The sequence below is a fragment of the Myiozetetes cayanensis genome, unplaced genomic scaffold, assembly GCF_022539395.1.
Source record: "Myiozetetes cayanensis isolate MyiCay16 unplaced genomic scaffold, myiCay2020 scf12, whole genome shotgun sequence".
In the NCBI taxonomy this organism is placed as follows: Eukaryota; Metazoa; Chordata; class Aves; order Passeriformes; family Tyrannidae; genus Myiozetetes; species Myiozetetes cayanensis.
The window spans coordinates 25,918,599-25,937,531 of NW_026086826.1; the positions used below are offsets into that span (position 1 = coordinate 25,918,599).

Genomic DNA, 18,933 nt, shown 5'->3' on the forward strand with positions numbered 1-18,933 from the left:
GCGGTTGGTGGGAGCCGGGCGGCTTCCTGCGGCTGAGGACGCGCTCGGACGGCTCTGTGGGACCGCGGATCGGCCGCGGCGACGACTCCGCGCCCGGCGTGAGCGAGCGAGCGAGCGAGCGGGCGGGCGGGCGGGGCTGTGTGGTGCCGGCTGGGCAGCGGCGGCTCCGCGGGGCTGCCCCCACCGGGGTGCGGCGGGTGGGCTCGGCAGCGCTGCCCTGCCTGGGTACCGCCGCGGCCTGGGCCCGCCTCTCCCGGCGCCGGGGAGGCATGCGGGGCTCTGTGGCTCGGCTTGGCTAGGCTTGGCTTTGCTGGGCTTGACTTAGTCTCTGGGCCGGGGTCCAGTGCCTGCGCGCTGCGGGTCGGCTCCGCTTCTGCCCCTGCCCCGGGCACCGGTGCCCGTCCCGCAGGAGCTGCCGCCGAGAGCCGAGTGGTGCCCGCGGGAGCCCGAGAGGCCGGGCCAGGCTGTGCTGGGAAAACCGCCTCTCCAGCCTGTTGCTGCCCCGCGGGCAGCACCAAGGACCTTGGCTTAAATGGCTTTTTCTTGTTGTCGTTGTTTCTTCCTTCCCCCCTCCTACTCCCCTCCTCCTCGGAGTTTTAACGTGGGTTTAAGGGGATTAAATCTGATGCAATCGGGGGGCTGAGAATAGCCTGGTCCGCGTTCCCTTTCACGTGCAAAGTGCTCGGATCCCTGCGTGCTGGCATACGGGATGGTGTGGAGGTGCCGCTTCCAGCGGTGTTCCCCGCGCTGGAATGAATGCGGGGAGGCTCGGTTTTCCGGGAGCCCCTTTGTCTGGCTGGGCAGCCAGAGCTCGAGTTTAAATTGGTGTGCGGTGCCCTAACCGGGATGAATTGCCTTTCTTTATTTGCGGGGAAGTGTGAACCTGAGTAATTTGCAAGTGTGGCAGGCAAGCAAGTCTGAGTTTATTCTTCATCAACTGGCAAACTGCTCGGGTTGTGTGTCGGGGATAAAGTATCCAGACAACGTTGCACATAAAATAAGGTGCTTCTTCACGTAGCCAGATAGAGCTATAATAATTTTGTAGTTTAATTTAAATTGTACCAAAAATATTTTGTGTATTGCTGGATGCAGGGCTCCAATCTGACAATCTCTGTCTTCCAAATATGCTCTTATTCTTCCTAAATTTAAGCTTTTCCCTTTTAAGTGCTACATCTGTTTGTTTTAGGAGTTAATTCATTCTCATGCTGTCATTGCTTTTCCCACAGTTTGAGTGGTTTCCCATCTCTCACTACCCTTTTGGATGGGAAGAGGTTTGTGGTTGTCAGTGTGGAAGGAGAACACTTTTCTGTTCTGTTAATAGATTTTTTTTTTTTGACAAAAATTTAGGCTTATTGCTTTAAATAATAATTGAATTAAATATATTCCTCGGTGAATAGTCCTTAAAAATTAAATTTAGACAGGTGATGCCCTGGTAAAAAGGGTTAATTTACATTAGAATTAGAAGTTAATGGTTGAATATGAAAGGCCTGTGCAGTTTGCAACTGTTACTGGTCTCAGAAAATGAATATTTGGAGTGCAAGTGTAGCAAGCATCAGGAAGCATCATTAATCTTTGCAGGTGTAGTACCATTATTAGCATCCCTCTTACCTCTGGGGCACAGTTATCTTCAGTTTCCAGACACAAGTTTTATCTTCTATCAATTTCTGGCTCTGCAGCGTAGCTGGTGAGCAGCGCTGTGCTGTTTATTAGGTACCAGCCTGCCTTAAATCTCTGCTAAATGTGTGAGGGAGAGATACCTCCTGGCTCTGAGCGAGGAGTGAGAGTGAGCACCCTGTTACTCCAGATATTTTTTTCCTTTGGTAGAACAGTTTTAAGGATTCAGGGAGGCCGGCAGTTTGCTGACTTTATGATGTGTGTGTTCCATTTGCCTAAGGAATCTGTGCAGCTGTGGTGAAAATATTTTTAATGTTGATGATGTTTTCTTCTGCTTTATTCTCTGCAATCCGGGCGTCATTAATCTGGGCTGTGAATTTATAGCTGGATAAGAGCTTGAAGGCACACTAGTATGTGGTTGTGGTCAGTTCTGTTGTCTTAGAGGCAGACTGAAGAGGGGGACAAAGGGTTCTCTTGCTTCAGGAATCACCTTTTTTTTCTCTTTTTTTTTTTTTCTTTTGGATCAGGTCTTGAAGTGTAGGGTGAAGGTTTCTCTTCACGGTGCATGGACGGAAAGCCAATGCGCAGGTAAGATACAAACAACAATTTTGTTCTCCTCTTATCCAAACAGGATAAACAATTTGAGTTGGTTTCATGTGTGCTTAGACTGTAAAATGTTGTTTAGTTTTAGCTTTTTTTTTTTTTTTTTTTTTTAAGCCCGGCTGGGAGAACTAGAATATAAATCATTCCTCCCTAGTCCTTACTTTAATGGATTTAGTTTTCAATATTTACAAGACCAGATGACTTTAAGGAAGAGTATGGAACACAAGTTATAGTAATTCTCTACCTCTCCCCTCTTTACTTCCCCCATTTACTGTCATATTTAAAATTCAGTGTTTAACTACTTAGGTATTCAAATTGCATAAAATAATCTACCTGGGAATAAATTTAAACTTGATTTCCAAGGGGCGTTATTTTTCCCTTAACTGAGGGAGTTTGATGGGTGAGGTCTTGGGTGAAAAAGAGATTTCCTCTTCTAATTATGGATGCCAGCTGCCTCAGCTCTAATGAGCTGGAGATGCAGCTGAAGTTTAATTCAGGGGAGTTCTTACTGTGGTTATGTCAGAAACATTATCTGTCATATAGAGAAAAAGTTGTCACAGTAATTCAGCACGATGACAGGTTTGCAAACAGGGTTTCCTGCTAGTTCTAGTTGTGTTTTGCTATTTGATGGCAATCCCATGACAGAACTTAACAGCAAATATATTTCTGTACGTGATACAGGCTGTATGGAAGCTGAAGTTTTTCTCCTCTGAATGAAGTCAGCTCATGCATTTTACTTAGTTTGCTCTTCGGGATGTCAAAAGAAGGAAAACTTTATTATGAATAATTGTGTAAACAGTCATGTAAGAGAGGGCAAGAATTTTAACTATAGATGAATATACAGAGCACTTTTAGCTACAGAAACTATTAGCCTCAGTTCTGTGTAAAGAGGAAATAAATAAATACTAATTTAAGCCCTTGAAGAATAGCATGATGTTGTTTAATTAAATGAACTTCTCAAGCGCAACAAAAAAGGACTGTGCTGCTGCTGTGGTTAAGCTAATGAGTAAACCCTGGGACATGATATGGGCATCGCTGGGGCTGTGTATTGTTCAGTACTTTTGCCAAGATAAGAAATATGGTTTAGGCAATGAGGAGCTGTATGTGGATTTTACAGTGAATTCCTTTTTCTCTGAGACAGATTAAATAGCAGAGGAGTTCTCATCTATCCTAGTCTTCTACCATGGAGATTGGTTAAATCTAAACCAGCATAAACCCACAGCTTTTTGGGTTCTTACATTGTGCTCCATTTATCAAAATGTTTTTGCAGAGTGGCATAAAACTGGTGACTGGCTTGGCTTGTGTTCTTGTTTTCTTGTATTCTATTTTTCATGTTCCTTGTGGAGAAATTGTGGTTCTGGATTTATTTTCGTGGCTCTTGTTTTCTGCGTGTCTCTTTGAGGCAGAGATTTAAAGTGCTGAAGTTTGTGTATCTTTTTCTGGGTTTGTGGCCTTGGACTTGCTATAGTGGAAGTTCTGTTTGTCACTCAAACTGGATAGTTTTAGTGGTGGGTAACAGCACAGGGCTGAAGAAGTAGAGGGTTGTTTTTTTATTATTGCTGCAGTCTGGCCTGACAAGCACATCTATGTATCATGCTGTATATTCATTTCTTGAATACATTTGTGTGTTTTAAGGGCCTCTGTGTGGATTGTTAAAATTTCTGTTTGTTCTTTTGCTGTGTGTCTTAGCAGAAAATGATAAAAGGTTTCTGATTGGATATCGGGCTCAGATCTTCCTATGAAGTCCAGCTAAGCAGATGGCAGAGCACTTCCTTTTATCCTTTTACTTCGGCCTCTGCAGCCATTTAACATGCCATGGGAGGGTCCTTGGAAGAATCACAAAGAGAGGGGAGGGGGGCTTGGTCAGTACTCGGTTAGTAAATACAGTGAAATGGTATCAAATGCATTCAGAGGGTGGGAAGTTTGAACAGACAAGGAATTCCAGCTATTCCTGTCAAGATTATAGTTGAGAAGATGCTTTGATGCTCAGACAGGATGTGTCTTGCATTAGGAATGAAGGGATAGTTGGGACAGGCTGTTCTTGCTCACTGTCAGGGAAGCAAGAGAATGTGGTTTTGCTGAAGGTAAAAGCAAGGCAGTGGGAACCTCTCCAGTGAAGGGCATGGTCCTGCAACACCCAAACAAGGGCAGAGCAGATCTGATGGTCAGGGTCAGCCAGAAGTCCCGTACACCTCAGGCAAGTCCGTAGGGATGAGGAAGGACAGAGATCAAGCCAGGAGGCCAGTCCAGCAGGTCAGTATCAGTGGGGTGCACAGTCAGGTGCAGAAATGTCTTTCACATGGGCACGAGGGCTTGAGGAGTCCCCAAGCAAAGTGGGGAGGCTCTCCCAGCTCTTTCTCACCAACTTTTTCCTGGCAGCCTTTTCCCAGGTTTCAGCAGTGCTGTATCAGAGCTGTCTTTCAGCACAGGCAGGCAGACCCTGCTATAGAAAGGAGGCTTCAGATCCTGATCTTGCGCTTGGGGCTCTCAGGAAGTTTTTCAGCTGCTTGGTCATAGCTCTTGCTCAAAACAAAGTACAAAAGGCTCAGGAAGGTTTTGGAAGACTCCAGCAGTGATCTCCTCTTTCAGACTGTGGGCATCCTCATTGGTGGAACAGTTTTCTGGGCTTGGTCAGTGAATATCAAACTAAATAATGTAAATAGGGACAAGTGCACCAGATGTTCTCCTTTTCTGTAAAATAAAATGATATTGCAGGCAGGTTTATCTGTTTGTTTGCTTTATTGAGAAAGTATCTCGCTGTCTAGGCAAGAAAGTGAATCAGTGGTATTTTTACTAATAATCAGACTTTTAGCTAATTCATTCCTGAGTGATTGCCACAATAAAGCATTTCCATATACTTGGTGGTGTTGTGGTGACTTTTATTGCTAAAAGCTGGGCCAAATCAAAGGTCTTTGTTCTAGGAGTTCTGTAATGAGTATAGGAAATATTTCTTTCGTGTATGTGTTAACTTCAAAGCAAGACATTGACAGAAATAGCTACTGGTTTGGTTTGTTATTTTTATTTACTACTAAAATCTCTTGCTACTGAAACCCACTACAGCAATGTATGATTTTTGGATTTCAGTTGATGTTTTTAGCCAGAGACTTGTTCTGTTTCACAGGCCTTAAGTTGTTTCACCCTGTTGTTTTCTATTGAACTGTGTTAAAGCCAGCTCGTAGTCTCATGCTAAAGCATACATAAACATAACAAAAACATAAGCAAAAGAGCAGATTTGAAAGTGCTTTATGACAGTAGGCATGTTATTAGGTATTTTTTTGAATTTTGGAAGAAGCTTCTGTAAGGATGGATGTCTCATAGATGCTTGTGTTAATGAATGAAGTTTTGAGAGCTGGCATAGAAGAATAAAATGGAGGCAGAGCAGGCTGTTTATTTAGCTGACTTAGTGTTGCAGACTGCCTGTGCTCCCATTTGTACTTCTCAGCAGTGTGCTCCAAAAACTGATCCTTTGTCAGCCCTTTCTTAATCCCATTGTATTTGCTGATTTCCCCAGCCCTGCCTTTTGATGGAAGCTAATCCCAGAATATCTGCATAGTTGGGTGTGAATCTTTTATCCTTGCATACACATTTCCTCCTGATCCTCAGCCCTCCTTAATCACCCCGAGTATTCAGGAGCAGCTCTGAGCTCTGTGTGTGGGGGGAGGCAGCTCCCCTGCCATGTGAGAATCAAGTGGTGCCTTCTGTCTTTCACACCTCTAAGCTACTGACTCATCATTTCATTCTCTATGCATATATATGCATAATGCACACATAATGCAGTGGGATTATTATCCTCATGGAGGCACATGCCATCAGACATAGTCCTTTCAATTCACACTTCTGTGCCTGTGTATAACAGCAACCCACCGTGCTTAACATCAAACATCTGGGTTGATCCAGTGTGGAAATTCCTAAGCCCATTGATCATTAGCTTCCACATTACCCAGAGATAAGTTATAGATGAATCAGGGGTTCTGATTTGATTATTACTCTTTTTTCCGTCCATTCAGTTTTCTTTAATCGTTAACCAGCAGTTTCTCTCCTGGAGGAAGGAGGCTGGATACAGTATGGATACATCACATAAATGCTGATGGGAACAATGCAGGAATGGCTCCAGTTTGTACTAACCAGACTCTTTTTCAGTTAGTTAAAGTGTTCAGCAGGGCCTCATTTAGGCAGAAAAATCCTGTTCTGTCCTGGCTAGGAAGGACTAGGGCTACTGCCTGAATAAAAGTAATCATGTGGCATAAGATGGTGCATCCTATTTCTCTTAAAGAAATCTTGGGTGGTGGGCTTGGCAGGCTTCTCTGTATTCCTTGTGGTAGCATAACTTTAATCTAATGTTTCTATACTTGGATCCTGTGCCAGTCTAAAAAGCTCTTTGAGATCTGCTTTAGGGCTCTTTTTGGCATTGAGGAAAACCTACAGTGTTTAGATTAGATAGCAGGAAAAAGTTTTTCACTCAGAGGATGGTTGGGCACTGGAACAGGCTCCTCAGGGCAGTGGTCACGGCCTCAATGCTGCCAGAGCTCAAGAAGCATTTGGACAACACTCTTGGGCACATGATGGTATTGTTGTGGTGTCCTATGCAGGGCCAGGAGTTGCACTTTGATGATTGTGAGGGGTCCCTTCCAGCTCAGCATATTCTATGATTCTATGAAAGAATGTCCTGTCCTGGATGTGTGCCATGTCCTGCAATCTGTAATTATGTGAAATGGATTTTTATTTGAAGAATGCCCGTTCTATGTTTAGATGCTTTGACTGACAGCCTGGTCAAGACAAACTGTCCAAAATTCTAGTAATGTGTGTCTTCATAGAGCTCTTGTTTTTTTCTTTTTCTCTCTACTGGGGGTTGGTTTGACATAGTTTCAAACATCTATTGTACAATGAAATCCACTTGGCTTGCTTAGCAAGAGCTAAACTCTACAGGGGAGTGTTTGTCACCACCTTTCTCCATCTCTTGTTAGAGGGATTAAATAATTTACCCTCTGGCCTTGGCTGCTGAGGACTGTGAAATTAAACCAATTAGGTAAATTAATCTTCAGCCAAGATTTTTGTAGAGGTATCATTAAGCTTGGTTTGTGTGTGCTGCTGCTAAGGGGTCTTAGCTGCATTTTTTGTGAGGAACTTGGCAGAGCTTTGAAAAGGGTTGACAAACCCCACAAGGTGAATTTGGGTTGTGAGGGACAAGAGTGGGTGGAGGAGAGCGAGAGCAGTATAACAGCAGAAGGAGTTGTCAGAGGTGTCAGGAAAGGAGAATGGTGATGGATGTAAAAAAGATGGTCTAGGGATAAAAAAACCAAGGCATTTAAGGTGCAGAGGCTGAGCAGGAGCAAGCAGCAAAACCGAGGGGAGGCCCAGCTGGATCTGTGTAACTAAGATATGAGGGAGAGGTAATGGTCTGAAACATCTGAATATGATGATCAAGGAGAGGGTGTGGAGGGAATGGGAAAACAGGCTGAGATATAAGTGCATAATTTGAGCTGCTGCAAAGGGACTGGTTTCCTTGTGGTTAGAAAGTGCATTTGACATAATAATGAGAGGAAAAGATGCGAGTTATTTTTTTTAATTCTTTCCTTCAAACCTGCTGCAAAATACATTGAGCAATGGCAAAGCCAAACTAGATTTCCTTTTAACTCTTAATATGAACAAAGTGAGACAATGACAGCTCACATATGCCAGTGCACCAGAGAAGCTGGTAGTAGAGGCAGCATGTATTGGGTCTTTCAGTAGATCTCCAACAGCCATAAACCATTGCTGTTCTGATACATTGCTCAGTATACTTTTATTGCTCTAACTGATGGTTTTCCTTTGGCATGGGAAGAGGCAATCTTGGTTCATCCCTGGGGAACTGCTTAAGGGCTTCTGTTTTCTGGAGTCATGGCATACACATTGTGAAGCATGATCTGTCAGCGTGGTTGTGCTGCTGGGCAGAAGGATATTACACTTAAGCTGTGGCAGAGGCTGACATCTCTTCAGAGATGTGAGTGATAAAGGAAAGGTACCTGACCTGCCATAAAGAATTACATCAGTTAGCTAGAACATTTTTCCTACTCTGTGCCATTAACTTAGTTTATATATTCTTAAGTTATTCTTCATCTCTAAAGTTACCATCCTGACTTTATCTTCTTTTTTTTGGTAGACTGATAGTTGTGGACACTTGGATTGTTTCGACTATTTGGTCTGATAATCCTGTTTTCCTTCTATAGTCCTTACTCTGCCATTCTTGGGAAAGATTAACTTTCTTTTGAAATGTGTCAGGGAAGGTGGATTGAGGCAGGAGCCTCCATAATTAAAAATGACTGAAAAGGTGATGATTAAATGGGTATTCTGTGAACCTGAAATATACTCATGGTTGGCTGCAGGCCATCTTAAATTACTGAAGTCTGTGAGACAGTTTAGTGTGTTCAGATACTACAGTGATTATTTTATAACCCTATTAAAAACCTAGGTAGAAGAACAGAGAAGTTTGGTTAAATCATGGAGCTGGAATTCTTTGCAGTGGAAATCCATCTCCAGCTCTGTCAAAGAAAACTCAAGTGACAGCGGGCAAGTCAGCTGATCTCTGCTTTGAGTCACTCTCTGAAATGGGGATAATGCCTCTCCACCACACGAGGCTACTACAAGGTTTAGTTCATAAATATGTGAGTGTAGCTGGATATTACAGCGGTGTGTCATAGAAAGCGTATAAAAATAGCTATAAACAGAAGCCTGTTGCAAGTTGGCATTTGTTTACTTCCAAGCAAGCTTGGGTTTGAGATGGATTCCTCTTTCGTGTGATCACATGCCTGTTTTCCAGCATGGACTCATGGCCTCTGTTGGTTCTGTTCTTGTAACTAGTGTGAGCTGCAGGGCTTTGGTGCTCGGTTAGTGGTGGGCTCGCTGATGATGGTGCTGTACTATTATTTCCTGCGCTACAGGTGTACCAGTACTCGGCCAGGAGAGACCGGAATGGACGTGACCAGCCGCTGCACACTCGGGGATCCCAACAAGCTGCCTGAGGGGGTGCCGCAGCCCGCTCGCATGCCCTACATCTCCGACAAGCACCCCCGGCAGACGTTGGAAGTCATCAACCTCCTCCGGAAGCACCGGGAGCTGTGCGATGTGGTGCTGGTAGTGGGTGCTAAGAAGATCTACGCCCACAGGGTGATCCTGTCGGCCTGCAGCCCCTACTTCCGAGCCATGTTCACCGGGGAGCTGGCAGAGTCCCGGCAGACAGAGGTCGTGATCAGGGACATCGATGAGAGGGCCATGGAACTGCTGATCGACTTTGCCTACACCTCTCAGATCACTGTAGAGGAGGGGAATGTCCAGACCTTGTTGCCTGCTGCTTGCCTTCTCCAGCTGGCCGAGATCCAGGAGGCCTGCTGCGAGTTTCTTAAGAGACAGTTGGACCCTTCCAATTGCCTGGGCATCCGAGCTTTTGCTGACACTCACTCATGTCGTGAACTGCTGAGGATTGCTGACAAGTTCACACAGCATAACTTCCAGGAGGTAAGAAGCTGGTGTGCTGGAGTCACAGGGTAAAATGTCTCAACGTGTCCTGTGAGAGCTTTGAGCAATTCTCATTTTGTCCTGCTTTCCAAATCCTGCCTTCACATCTGCTCTATGATCTAACAGTGATGGGTGCCAGATGTTAGGTGGGGAAGAAAGAGGGCAGAGGTACTGGTAGGACTGTGCTGTAGTGGTGGTTTGTATATAATCCACGGCATTTCTTCTCTGAGAGTTGTGTGGTGAGTGCTACATGAGAGGCAGAGTCATGGCTGTAGTTAGATTTGGCATTAAATCTGACATGGCAGCACAGTGGTATGACATTCCATTCCTCTTTCTGAGATGTTGTGGATTCTATGTGATTGGAGGGGCAGACAGGTGTTTAAGTAAGGACAGCACATCAGTAGAACCAAAAAACTTGATGTTGAGCTCTGGGATTGGAAAGGTGGGTGTATGGGGGAGCACGCAGTGCCTCAGTGGCGTCCTCGACTCCCTTGCTGTAGCAGAACTAGGGTTTGTCATCAGTTATTCAGCAGAAGTTGTCTGAAAGTAATTCAGATGTGTAATATTGTAGCTGACCTTTATATATTCAAATCTCATCCTTTGTTAATTTTGCTTAGATGGTATTTGGGGGAAAAAAATACCAGCAGCTGGTTCAGGGACAGATCAGCATAACAATTAAGGATTCTGTGAGCAATAGTCAAGAGATGGATCTTTACTGAACTGTTACACTCAAATACATAAAGGAGCCTAACCCTTAAGTAGTGTCTTTCCTGAGCCCTGGTAGGAAGGGCAGGAATTTGTGTTGTTTTAGAAGCAACTAGTCTGTAGGAGTGTGCGCAGCATGAAGGTCGAGTCATTTGCTAGAGAGATTCATCTCTTGCCTCTTCCAGAAACTACCCTCTGCCATCCCTTGGAACAGGTAGCCTGCTGTGGAGAAATCTCTTCCCACCAGCTTCACAGATAGATCCCTTCCAAAGGGATCCAGTATCAACTCCTGATGCTAATTTAGTTTCCCTAGAGAAGCAGCAGAGTGTAAGTGCTGTGAGTGATTGTAGCATGCTGTCTTTATCTTGGACATGCAGGAAGCCAATTGGAATTGTATTAATTTCAGTCAGGTTGAACTTAAGAAAAATCTGAGCAGAATCAAAAATGTAACTGTTGGACACAGTGAACACAATACTTGTTATCTAACTGTGGACACAACATCAGTTTACTCTAAAAGTTGCAATTAAATGCATCTTTTCTAACCAGATAGAATTTACTGTTTAAGATGAGTTTGTTTTTTGTAGAACTTGGGGATTTCACTAAACCCTACATTTTTGATGGCCATTTCCTGTGCTCTGTGCTTGCTCTGCACTTCTATTCTTCTGCATTTTTTGGGGGAGCAAGATGGTAACCAGATGGTTGTTTATTTTCAGTGCTTGGCCATTTTAATGGTTAGAATTTGTTATTACATGAATAGGGCATGCTTACAAGCCTCTAAATAGCTTTAACACCTTAACAGTTTTGTTTTAAAATGTTTTAGCATTAATACACACAACTGGCTTTTAAGAGCTGCTTTCTATGAGCTTATTTTCTTTTGCAGTCCCTTGAGGACAACTTTCTGTCTTCCTTATCCCTGTTAAATACACAAAGGCAAAAGTTTTGGATTCAAGAAAACACTTTTCCTCATAGATGATGCAAATTATAATTGACTTAACTGAATTGCAGCCTCTGGAAAACCTCTGGAAAACAGTGGCTCATATTTGAGCACTATTTCTTTGGCCTGGGCAGGTTTTGGTGTCCCTTTCTGTGCCTCAGAGGTTTTGCAGCTCTTCATCCCTAATGACCACTTCTTTTGCTTCCACTGTTTCTCCGCAGAAAATGTTAGTGGTGCTGCTTGTCGGGATTGTATTCCTTCTGCCTATGCTTTCCATCGGAACAGTGGATTGGTAATCCCTGATGGAAGCCAAGGATTTGGCTACTTAACTATCCTCCACTGTGGAGGCTGAGAACTGATAAAAAATGTGCCTTCCTCTGTAGAGGCTGTATGGTCCTGGTTCCTCCAAGGTGGCAAATAGGAATGGGAGATGGGAATTTCCTGGGTGGCAATGTGAAATACTAAGCACTAGGCATCAGGCCAACCCATGCAGTTGCTTTGAATGCATGAATTGCTTCATGTCCTCTGCTGTGCTAACCTCTGGTTCTATTAATTTTTATGTGTATTGCTGCATTACATCATTAACTTCTGGGTAAAATGTTTTTCCAATTTTTCCATTCCCCCCAATTTAATTTCTTGCCTAAAACCCCTAGTGAATCTTGTGCATGTAATGTGAAATGGTTCTATTAACAATTCCTCTGTACAAAAACAGCCTTTGTATTTTTTTTTTCTTGCTTGGTCTTTTGACATCTGTGTGGAGGGAAAAAATACACTTAAGGATGAACAACTTGTGCTTTTATCAGGAGACAAAAATTGCACTCCATATTGTATAGTCTGACATTTATTCTCTCTGTAAAAACAGTGATGCACATGAATATTGCAGAGGAAATGAAACCCATCCAATTATTGTTCAGTAAGCAAGTCAATCAAATAGATCATTACTATTAGTCAGGTAATTATGAGTGTCCTTATAAGTAAGCCAAAATAAGCTTTAGCATTTTAAATAATAATTTGTTTTACTATGTAAACGAACAAGTTCCATAGTAGTAATAACTCTGTTTAAAGTGCTTCCAGTGCTTTGAGTTTTGTAAGGCCATCAATGCAGCTGGGTTTTGTCAGGGTGGAAGAGCCTGGATGACCATCCTTAACTCATAAACGTCCAGAGCTGCTGTTTTCAGAGTCTGAGGCTGCATTTACAAACTGTCGGAGGGAAGTTTACACATAAACTTGTTTTTGTAGAAGGGAGGGAGACTGTGGAAAAATGCTGGTAAAGATCTTTTATGACCAACCCAGTTCTTAGTCTAAGGCCTAAGCAGTGTGTGGGCTAGCCTTGTTGTGGCCCTTACTGCCCCTGGAAGCCCGTAGGACCCAAGAACCAAGTCTGGATCTTATTGTCTGCTGTGTTCTTTTTTAACAATATTTTCTGTTGTCAGTTACTTGGCAATTCCTGCATGTTCGTTCAGTGCCCTTAAATAACTTCTTTAGATAATTAAAAGGACTGCACAGCTGATTGCTGTTGAGATGTGTCAAAGAATGTTTTTCTTTAATTTATGCAGCAAATCATGAAGTAAGTCACAGAATTCTAATGTCGCAAATGGTAAGGACAAGCCACTGAACCTCTCGGAGATTACAAGCTACAGACTGGGGATGCCTGTAGGGGAGCCAAGCTGGCGGTTATCAGTCAAGCCATTTTTGCAGTTTTTATTTTGATCCTTGCATCTTTCCCGTCTACCTGGTGTCTGTGCAGGAGCTGTGATTGTGTGCGAGCTCTCGAGGCAGTGTTTGTGACTCATGTGTGCTCTGTGCTGTGCTGTGTGAGCAGTCCTCCGGCTGCAGCCAAAGCCTCTTGAGAAACTTGGTTGCTATCTTGGATGCTGAAGGAATTAATGTGTTTGCAGATTGTCAGTGGCTTGAATTTCACAAGAGATCAGTCCTTAGGGGCTCAGGAGGCTCTGGTTCCCTCTTTAGTGCATCTCCACTTGTGCATACTCCATGTATATATTTAGAGCAAATCAAAGAGGCAGGATCAAATGAGTCCCTCTCCTGAAATATTTTCTGGTCTGTCACAAATCAGTATTCAGGCTTTCCATGTTCTCTGCAGTGCCTCTGGTAACTTGTTTGAGACTCTTATTTTTGTGCACTGTTTTGTTTTTCTTGTGAATCTCTCTACCCCAAAATAGCTTTTGAGTCACATATTTATCACAGTATTATTTCTGCCTTATATATTAAGCACTGCAGACAAGGAGACTGATTTTAAAGAAGGGCTTTGTTTTTTCCTAAATTTTGAAACCCGATCAGTGTGTTTTGTGGTTTAACCCTTTAGAAGTGTCCTATAAAAAAACTTGGTGTAAAATTCCCTGTTACTTGCATCCCCATCTAAAAGGGCCCTTGTTGTGTTGGTAGCGACTGACTGCAGTTCTTTCTCTGTGCAGCAAACCCTTCATATGCTGGTGTTGAAACTCATGGGTATTTGACATATTACTGGCTTAGTCCATAAAGTGCTAGAGTGGTGGCTCTGGTGCTTTGGTCCTTACTTTCTTACTTTTTTTGCTTTCCCAGGTAATGGAGAGCGAGGAGTTCATGCTGCTTCCTGCCAATCAGCTCATAGACATAATATCCAGCGACGAGTTAAATGTGCGCAGCGAAGAGCAAGTGTTCAATGCCGTGATGGCCTGGGTGAAGTACAGCATTCAGGAAAGAAGACCACAGCTGCCACAGGTAATCCTGACCACAGTAACATTCCTGGCTACTTTATCCAGGGGGTGGAGGAGGCGGTCATAGAGGGGTGCCACAGCAGTTCTGAATGCACAGAGAGCCACTGAACTTCTTTCTACTCCCACCTGTGTTAGGTGGCTTGCACTGTCCCTTCATCTAGGCTGGAAGCTGTACTGGCTAGAACCTTAAATAGGGAATTTGTTGGATTGTTTCCATGTAGGACTTGCTAAATTAGCTCACTCCAGCCGTCTGTCCAGACAAACCTGCCTGCACTGCTTTTGAGTGTTGTATGAAAAACAAAGTGGAGAAGAAAACACTCGTCTTGGTTTGCGGTGCATCTCTAAGCTCTGCTTCTTGATTTGTGCCTCAGCCCTCATGGAGCTTGTCAGAATGGCTTTGTTGGAATGCAGTGCTTCATCTAAGCCAAGGCATTTCACAGAGCAGAACCCATTTTGACAAAGCTGTCAGCCCAAAGCCTCTGAAGTCTCAGGCTGGCTGATCAAAAGAGGTGCATGTCTGCCTACCTCAGTGTTTCTGCTTTGGAAGTAGACATTAAATACAACTTTATTTACTGGAAAGCTTTTGAAAATGACTTTAAATAAACAAACCAAACTGGAAAAACCTGATGTTCTCAAGGCAGCTCTTAATGCTTTTATAACTGTCTATACCTGCTTACACCTCCAAATTCTAAACCATTGTGAAAGGAGTGTTATTACTTATTGTTCATTTGCTCTGCAATACCACTCAGGTTTAAGAGAGCTAAGTGGTTGATAAAACTACTAACTAAATTAGCGTTCAGGCAAATGTATTGACATTTTGTCATTTTTTAAATGTTACATTTCCAACTGTGACTTTGTTTTCAGCTGTTAATAGGTCCAGTGGATTGTCCCCTTCCAAAGACTGATTTTCTCCTGGGTATCTAAATTGGTATATTGAAAAGGCAAAGGTGCTGTAAGATGAGCTGTATTTAACTAAAGTGCCAGGTTTTGGGTACGTAAATGCCCCTGGATGTGTCCATAGGAATTATTAACTGTTTATCAAAATTGGTTAGCCACTGTGGAGCAAACTCAGAGGACACCAAGATGATTAGAAGGATAGAGCACCTCTCCTGTGAGGAAAGGCTGAGAGAATTGTTCAGCCTGGAAGAGAGAAGGCTTTGGGGTGACCTAATTGTGGCCCTCCAGTACCTGAAGTTATCCTACAAGCTGATAGGGCTAGGAAAGACAGGGCAAGGAGGAATGGCTTCAGACTGACAGAGGGCAAGGTTACATTGGATATTCGGAAGCAGTTCTTCCCTGTGAGCATGGTGAGGCGCACTGGAAGAGGTTGCCCAGAGAAGCTGTGGTTGCCCCATCCCTGGAAGTGTTCAAGACCAGGCTGGATGAAGCTCTGAAGCTACCTGGTCTACTGGAAGGAGTCCCTCCTCATGTCAGAGGAATTGGAACCAGATGGTGTTTGGGTTGGAAGGGATTTAAAGCATTCTATGATTCTTTTGTTTTCCATTTGGCTTCTTGCATCTCTGTGGGTATATGTGGCTCACTAGTTACGTTCTGTTTTGTGTTTCAGGTCCTGCAGCATGTCCGCCTGCCACTGCTGAGTCCCAAGTTCCTTGTGGGTACAGTGGGTTCTGATCCGCTAATTAAGAGTGATGAGGAATGCCGGTAAATCTCAGTGATTCACAAAATTGGATTGTGTTATTCTCTGAAACTGTGATGATTTGTCAGTGCTAAGTGGGTGATGCCTCACAATTTCATCTTTTGCAACTGGGAGAAAAAGAGAAGCAAGAAAAAGTGTTTTCTGTCTTCCTAGAAGTGTTTTTCTTCCTTCTAGTTTTCAGTGAAATAGCAAACTTTGAGTGTGCAGTTTGGCTGTTGGTTTGACCTTTCATTGTATTGATTTCCATTTTGCCTTTTTTTTCCGCCTCTAGTCATGGCCTTTTATTACAGCTTAGCTTTGCGTGGCTTTCGTGATGATCTCAGTAAGAGTTCAAGTAGTTTTTCTATGTAAAATGTCTGCACTTTGATAATTGAATTGGACTCTGGGATTAGAGTCTGCTCTTTCCCACAGTGCTAATGCAGGGAAGTTGTCATTTCCCCCTCTTATGGTACGAGTGTCACCTTTTTGGCTCTGCAGAGTTCTGTATCATCCATGAAGCACACAATTTATCTTGTGCTTGTTGTAAAAATGTCCAGGGGATCGGCTGAACTCTTACTGAATAAGCATTCATACTGGGGGAATTCCACATTTGTAGAGGGAAGGAGGACGTTTTTTTTCTTTTTTTGTTTTATTCAAGGGTTTGGAATATTAGGATTAGTCCAGGTGGCAAGTCATGAATGGATGGACAGTGTGAGCTGACCAGAGCTGATGGAGAAAATATTCATCAAAGGGTACTATCTCCATCTATTGGTTGTATGTGTATTCTGTATTTGTGTGCTTTACAACTCCTGTTCTGTTCTGAGGCAAAACAACTGATAAATTTTAGCTTGAGGTAGACTGGGTTTTTCTTTTCTGGACAGCAAGCCTGATGAATATCTTGTCATAGTTTTTTATCAGTCTTTTTATAGCAAGTGATATCTTTTATTAACTCTGGCCAAATATTGGTACTGGTTTACTCCTGTGACTGTGTAAATGGCTTGTAAACAGCTAATGAGTATTTAGGTTGACACTGTGAGTTTAAACCAGAGCTGTTTATGCACTTGTCTGATCTGTGAATATCTGAAGAGCATGCCTAGTGCTGGCTGCTCTTCTCGTCAGTTCTGATTCATACCTTCTCCTGAGACTGCAGCTGAGCTTTAGGAATTAACATTTTCCTGTCTCACACAGGGATCTAGTAGATGAAGCTAAAAACTATCTGCTGTTGCCCCAAGAGCGGCCGCTGATGCAGGGACCAAGAACTAGGCCACGCAAACCCATCCGCTGTGGAGAGGTGCTCTTTGCAGGTGTGTATCTTTGCAGATGTGTGTGTAGTGCCCAAAGGAGAGCTGCAGAGATGGTGAAGGGTCTAGAGGGACCACACATGAGTGGCTGAGGTCACTTGGTTTGTTCAACCTGGAAAGGAGGCTGAGGACAGACCTCATCGCACCCTGCAGCTTCGTCTCGGGGGGAATCAGAGGGGCAGGGTGACCAGTGATAGAACCTGAGGGAATGGCATGAAGCTGTGCCAAAGGAGGTCTAGGTTAGGTTTTAGGAAAAGGTTTTTCACCCAGAGCATGGTCTGGCACTGGAATAGGCACCCCAGGGAAGTGGTCACAGCCCCGAGCCTGACAGAGCTCAAGGAGCGCTTGGACAATGCTCTCAGGCGCATGGTATGATCTTTGGGGCTGTCCCATGCAGGGCCAGGAGTCGGACTTCGATGATCCTAGTGGGTCCCTTCCATCTCAGAATATCCTATGATTCTGTGTATCATCCCTGCTGGCTTAGGACAGGAGACTCCAGGCAGGATTTTCTGGTGGTAGTGTTCCCATAATGCCATTCTCGACAACATATTTGTGAAGTGACCCGTGCATTAATATTTGGAGGTTTACCTTAACTTACACTTTCTTACTTGTGTGATTTCTTTGGTGCTGTGAATGCCACAGTATTTCCGAACTTAAGTTAATGCTATTGAAAATCATACTAATTATGAACTTCAGAATGACTCAGAGATGGGGCTATTGGGTCATGGCTGGCAGAGTCCAAAGGGATTATTTGTACCAGGAGCTCATGCAGTGAGTCAGCTCAGGGTGTTTGAATGGCACTGTCTCCTGTGTTTGGTTGCAGTGGGGGGCTGGTGTAGCGGGGATGCGATTTCCAGTGTGGAGCGCTACGACCCTCAGACCAACGAGTGGAGGATGGTGGCTTCCATGAGCAAAAGGCGCTGTGGCGTTGGAGTCAGTGTTCTGGATGATCTCCTCTATGCTGTGGGAGGCCACGACGGTTCCTCATATCTTAACAGTGTAGAAAGGTAAGTCTCCATAAGGCCGCTGTGCAGAATGCTCACTCTGAATGTTTAAACCTGTGTGCAGCCTCTTAGAAATGAGTTCGTTTTGCCAAGTGTGTTCTTGTTCTACTGAAAACCTGAAATTTATATTACATGTTACCTATATTTCCTCCTCCCTTGCACACTCCTTCAATACTGTGCTGGTTTGCTGCTGAACTAGGACTTCATGCATAGCAGCTTGTGTCATGTTATCCCCAGCTTAATGGGACAAGCCATAGCCTTTGGAATAGGGTAGGAATCTCTAAGAGATGGGTCTGGGTATAATTGTTGGGACGAGTGATGATCCTGGTTAACCTCCTTTGCAATTGCCGGTTTGTCTTTTAGCGTTTATGAAGGTGAGGTTACAGTAAGCATTTCTTATTTGTTGAGGGAAAGATCCTGGAATTTTATTGTGGAGTGGCAACTAGAGAATTAAGGAACCTTGGCACTTAGACAGAAGAAGAAAAATAGGTTAGTTTTAGACCTGTGAAAGACTTAAGTCTAACAAGTTTTACTAAGCTTCCTGTTTTTAGGAACTGCATATGGCAGTTCTCATGCCTAAAAGCCACAGGACTCAAATCTTGTACTCAAAACATGACTCAAATCTTCTAGTACTCTAAATCTTGGCTGTGTAACAAATCCAGTAAGCTATATAAATATATCTCCTCCCTCCTTGGGCCTCCCCATCTTCCCACCTATCTCCTTGCATAGTCCCAGCTTCCCAAGCCGTGACTGTAGCCTTACATCTCCCACGTCCTGCACTTTCTTGCTATGCACCATGTTCCCTTGTCTCTGGATTCCCAAGTCCATCTGGTTCCTTCATCTTTCATCTGGAAGTGGAGGTCACAGTGCTGGCTGAGTTCTCATGTGAACTGCAGAGAACACAGAGCAGAGTAACTGGTTGCTGCTCTTT

General features: G+C 43.8%; 1 protein-coding gene across 3 annotated transcripts in view; it reads left to right on the forward strand.

The window, feature by feature from the left end:
* Nucleotides 1-18,933, forward strand: part of KLHL20 (kelch like family member 20) — a 26,035-nt gene continuing 7,102 nt past the window's right edge. For 2 of the 3 annotated variants that reach the window (XM_050306728.1, XM_050306727.1), the window contains exons 1-7: nucleotides 1-98; nucleotides 2,142-2,202; nucleotides 9,135-9,708; nucleotides 13,907-14,065; nucleotides 15,629-15,723; nucleotides 16,886-17,001; nucleotides 17,822-18,005. In XM_050306728.1, coding sequence (XP_050162685.1) covers nucleotides 2,180-2,202; nucleotides 9,135-9,708; nucleotides 13,907-14,065; nucleotides 15,629-15,723; nucleotides 16,886-17,001; nucleotides 17,822-18,005 — 1,151 coding nt within the window. In that variant the 5' untranslated portion in view covers nucleotides 1-98; nucleotides 2,142-2,179. Of the gene's footprint in view, nucleotides 99-2,141; nucleotides 2,203-9,102; nucleotides 9,709-13,906; nucleotides 14,066-15,628; nucleotides 15,724-16,885; nucleotides 17,002-17,821; nucleotides 18,006-18,933 lie in introns of those variants that run through there. The other variant, XM_050306726.1, reaches the window with a different exon arrangement.